The 3948-nt window shown below is 34.1% G+C and overlaps 1 protein-coding gene across 1 annotated transcript; it reads right to left on the bottom strand.

Moving 5' to 3' along the window:
* Nucleotides 1-321: 321 nt before the first annotated feature.
* LOC111387869 lies at nucleotides 322-3034 on the bottom strand. Its single transcript, XM_023012466.1, has 2 exons — nucleotides 2796-3034; nucleotides 322-739 (listed from the first exon to the last, which is right to left on the bottom strand). Exons 1-2 carry the CDS (start codon nucleotides 3017-3019, stop codon nucleotides 580-582), a joined length of 384 nt encoding a protein of 127 aa, XP_022868234.1. The 5' UTR covers nucleotides 3020-3034; the 3' UTR covers nucleotides 322-579.
* Nucleotides 3035-3948: the final 914 nt, after the last annotated feature.

A 3948-nucleotide genomic window follows, 5' to 3' on the forward strand; every position in this document is an offset into this window, starting at 1 on the left:
TGAAAATCCTAATGGTTCGACATTTGAGTGCGCAGGTCACATCCATACACAAGTTCAAGGTCCAATATACAATTCGTTCTGTGGTTAGCACTCCTACGCGTGCACATGGAAAGAACCTATACCACACATGATTATTTACTTTTAAAGTATAAGCATATATTAAGTGGTCACGACCTTTATCATTTTCCCATGTGGAACAACTTGAATTAATTTCCCTCCAACAAAACAAAATATCTTCCAATTCATCACTTTGAACTTCAATTTCTCATTCAACCAATTATCATTTTTGACAAGTATAAATATATGATTTTGATGTTTTGACAGAAAACACAGATCAACTTTGATTTTCCAAAATGAATGAACGGATCCCATTCAAAATTATGCCAAGGTTAACCCCATTAAGCCAATTTTCCAACCGTTCTGATAATATGGAAATAAAATATTTGAAAAGTATTTCTAGCTAATACAATATGGATGCTGAATAAAGATAATGTCATTGATAACAAACCCAAATACAGCTAACTTTTGTTCAATTTCTCAATCTTTCTAAAAAAAATTAACAATTTAGTACCATATCTTCTACTGCTTGCCGCCTGCATTGAGCAGACGGGAAACTATACCCATTCTCCACCAAGGTGTAACTGTTAACATTTCGTCCTTTTTCGATATAAGAGCAGGCAGTCCGTTGGTGAAGCTACGAGTGTGTGATGTCTGCTCCTTGCCACTCGTCACCGAGGAACTGAAATTGACATCAATATATCATTAAATATAAAAGTCTCACCATTCAAAAAGACCCAGTCTGTTGCCGAGTACAAAAGCAAAGGATAGGTACAGCATCAGAGCTGCTCGTAAAATCGATATGTCAAAACTCATATGCTATGGTAGCTTCACTAGATTGTTGTATGTGAATGCTTAACAGGGAAATCAGCAAGCAATATCAGGAAGGTAGAAAGACAAGGAAGGGATTAAGAAACTCGCAATACAGTTGATTTCAAAAACGAATAAGATTCAATAAACCGTAAATATCTTTTTGTATTTTTCATCTGGCAGTTGTATCAGTTGTATGTCTTAAGGCCAATCTAGGGAAATTGATTTGAGACATGCACCTTAATCATATTTAATAACGAGCAATGGAATATGAGTAAGACCATAGAGTTGAAGCCTCTTAAAGATGTTAACAATATAAAACACGTAAAACTACTCTAAATAAATCATAAATTTTCATATGATTGACATGAGAAGTCAAATAATAATGTCGTGTGCTTGTTTGAGAACAACTTCGCAGAAGTAACTCTACAATAGGACATGTCGTATAGAATTCAATAACTGTCAATTATACATCCTATGTTGTGTATGTGACTGTTGGACCTGACAGACCATTGGTGCCTTGTGCATGGATTATTATGGTAGATAATGTAATGTTTATTGTGACAATTGTTGGCTCTATAAAGCATGTGACTGTACAATAAGAAATCTATTACTAACTGGAATTCCATGAGCAAGTTAGAGAGAAAATTAGAAAGAGATAAATTCTACCAAAACAAATACCAGTTTGGTTGGTCATCCATTTGCCTGGTTGTCCATCTAAACCAGAAGCAGTTATAGATGCTATAACAAAACTTTGTAAGAGAAAATCTCGAGAAATATATGAAGATAGAATGAGGTCTGAACAAGTAAATTGGTATTTACTACAGATCACAAGCGTCAGAAATAGGACCGTTAAAAAATGTTTGTTCATCAACATTTGAGTGGTCATCATGCACATAAATTAGGATTGTTTATCTCTGGTTTGGTTTTGGGCATTAAACAAGATTATGATTTTACCCAGTTTAGAGGTCTCCTCGGCAAAACTGTAAAGAAGTCATTGATTTGGACTAGAAGTAAATTAGATTTGTTTCTTTTGCAAATCTGCTCTCTTTAACACAAGCATTATGCATAGTTTATATATACAAATACATGGTTAAGAAACTAGTACAGAATTTAAAACACCAAGAAAACTATTACATAGCAAAATACTTGAAGAAAACTCATACCCACTATTCCTCATGTCCAAACAAGTGGGTATGACTAGCACCCAACTGTTTGTACTCCTTTTACTCCATTAGTTCACTGGAAGAGCTTTCAGTTTCCTACAGCTCTGATGTGGATAAATCTAGAGGCCCCTCGCTTGCAAGGCTTGTTTTCAGGAGGGTAGGCAGATACAAACTAGAAGGTTTTTATGTAAACTTATAATTTATCTTCAGATCCATGTTTTAGCAGCTAATTGCCTAATTATGAACAGGTTTGCAGGTTTAAAATTCTTATTTTTGCTGGTTTCTGTATTTCAAACCATCATGTCAGGAAACTGGATCATATAGAACTTTGACTTTATCATAAAATTTAGTGACATAAGTTTACATAATTATATATCACTTCAAACTCAAACATAAGCCAATTGAATGAACAATAATACGGAAGCAATTCTGTATCACCATTGGATACTGAACCAAGAACCCTTCATAATGATGCTTCGGAATTTCATAGTACATGCTTAATGCATGAACACATCATTTGATTTCTAATAATCTTATGCCAGTTTGGGAGAAAGTATAATGAAATTGAAATGAAAAGAATAGTGGAAATCCCACGTGAAGATAATAAGTGTGTAGCAGTTATGGATAGTAGATATGGTTAAAATTAATATTCGACTTTAACTTCAAATTATAATGAGATTGTAACTTGTCCCAAACAAGCACTTCGAAGTGCAAATACATGTGCATATAAACAGGAAAAAATAAAGAATCTCAGAAACATACGTCGGAAGTAGTGGACCTTCATATGCAAATGTTGACAAGCCCTGGCGCTGCTTATGCTTGGGATTGGCAGTGCATAATACATAAACTCGCCCACGCCGTTTGACTGTCCGACAAAACTCACACATTTTCTTCACTGAAGAACGGACCTTCATGGCTACAAATAATAATAACAAAGATACCATCAGAAATAATATATTTAACTGTGAACAGGAAGTTGTAGTCATGTTAAGACACAGAAATTGTTCTAAATTGGAAGAACGAGCCAACTTGAATAATTCATAAATGCGAGGGAGTTCAATAAATAAAAATAGAAAATCCTACTTTGCACAAAATTGAAGAACCCTTATGGAGGGAGTTTGAAAGCCAACACAGTAGTAAACATAATGAGGCAGGTTATATGGAGAGTATCTTTTTTGTCATTTCGCTTATTCATGTCTAATGATGATCCTAACCAGCACTACCAATTAGGTGGCCTTTCAGCTTCTAAACAAACTTGTGCAAGAACAAGATGATATTCTCCTAGATTACCCATCTAAGAGCAACTATGATATTCAGGATCAACAATATATATATTCTACAGCATACAGTTTGTAATGTAGAATTCATGAGCAAAAAAAGAGAGAGTACAGACCTTCACTGAGACATGGTTTTGCAGCAGTTTTCATCTAGTAAAGGCTAACATTGTGTATAATAACAAGCAGTAGCAGTTATTTGGTCAAGAAATTTCTGTATTTTGAGAGATAATGGTCATTTCTATAATGTTAATATTTCAGCATATAGCCCATATTACGGGCCTTCAAGTCTTTAACGGGTCAATTTAAGCTAGTCTTATTTTAAGTACTAGTGATGCAGCACCAATAGGAAAATTAATAGTGAAAGAGAAAATCAATGAACATGAAGAAGAAAACAGGGGAAAAAGAAGAATGGGGAAGAGGAAAATTTCGCCACAAACCACCAAATATCTTTATTCAATCATCAACTGAAAATAAATTACAATGCAAAATAGTTTAAATATTAAAAACCTAAATCCTAACTAGATTGGGCTTGGGCCAATATAAGCCTAATAAGAATCCAAAACAATAAAGTTCACAAAATGAAATAAGGTCCAATTAGAAATAAATAAAAACGACTGGATGTCCTCATCAACACTACC

This window comes from Olea europaea, unplaced genomic scaffold (assembly GCF_002742605.1).
Source record: "Olea europaea var. sylvestris unplaced genomic scaffold, O_europaea_v1 scaffold4328, whole genome shotgun sequence".
Classification (NCBI taxonomy): domain Eukaryota; kingdom Viridiplantae; phylum Streptophyta; class Magnoliopsida; order Lamiales; family Oleaceae; genus Olea; species Olea europaea.

Excerpts from the sequence above, each read along its gene's own strand:
- LOC111387869 (XM_023012466.1), bottom strand. The coding sequence starts at position 3,019 with ATGACTACAACTTCCTGTTCACAGTTAAATATATTATTTCTGATGGTA. Across the intron at positions 740-2,795 it reads GAAGGTCCACTACTTCCGAC|TTCCTCGGTGACGAGTGGCA; the intron begins GTATGTTTCTGA and ends TGTCAATTTCAG.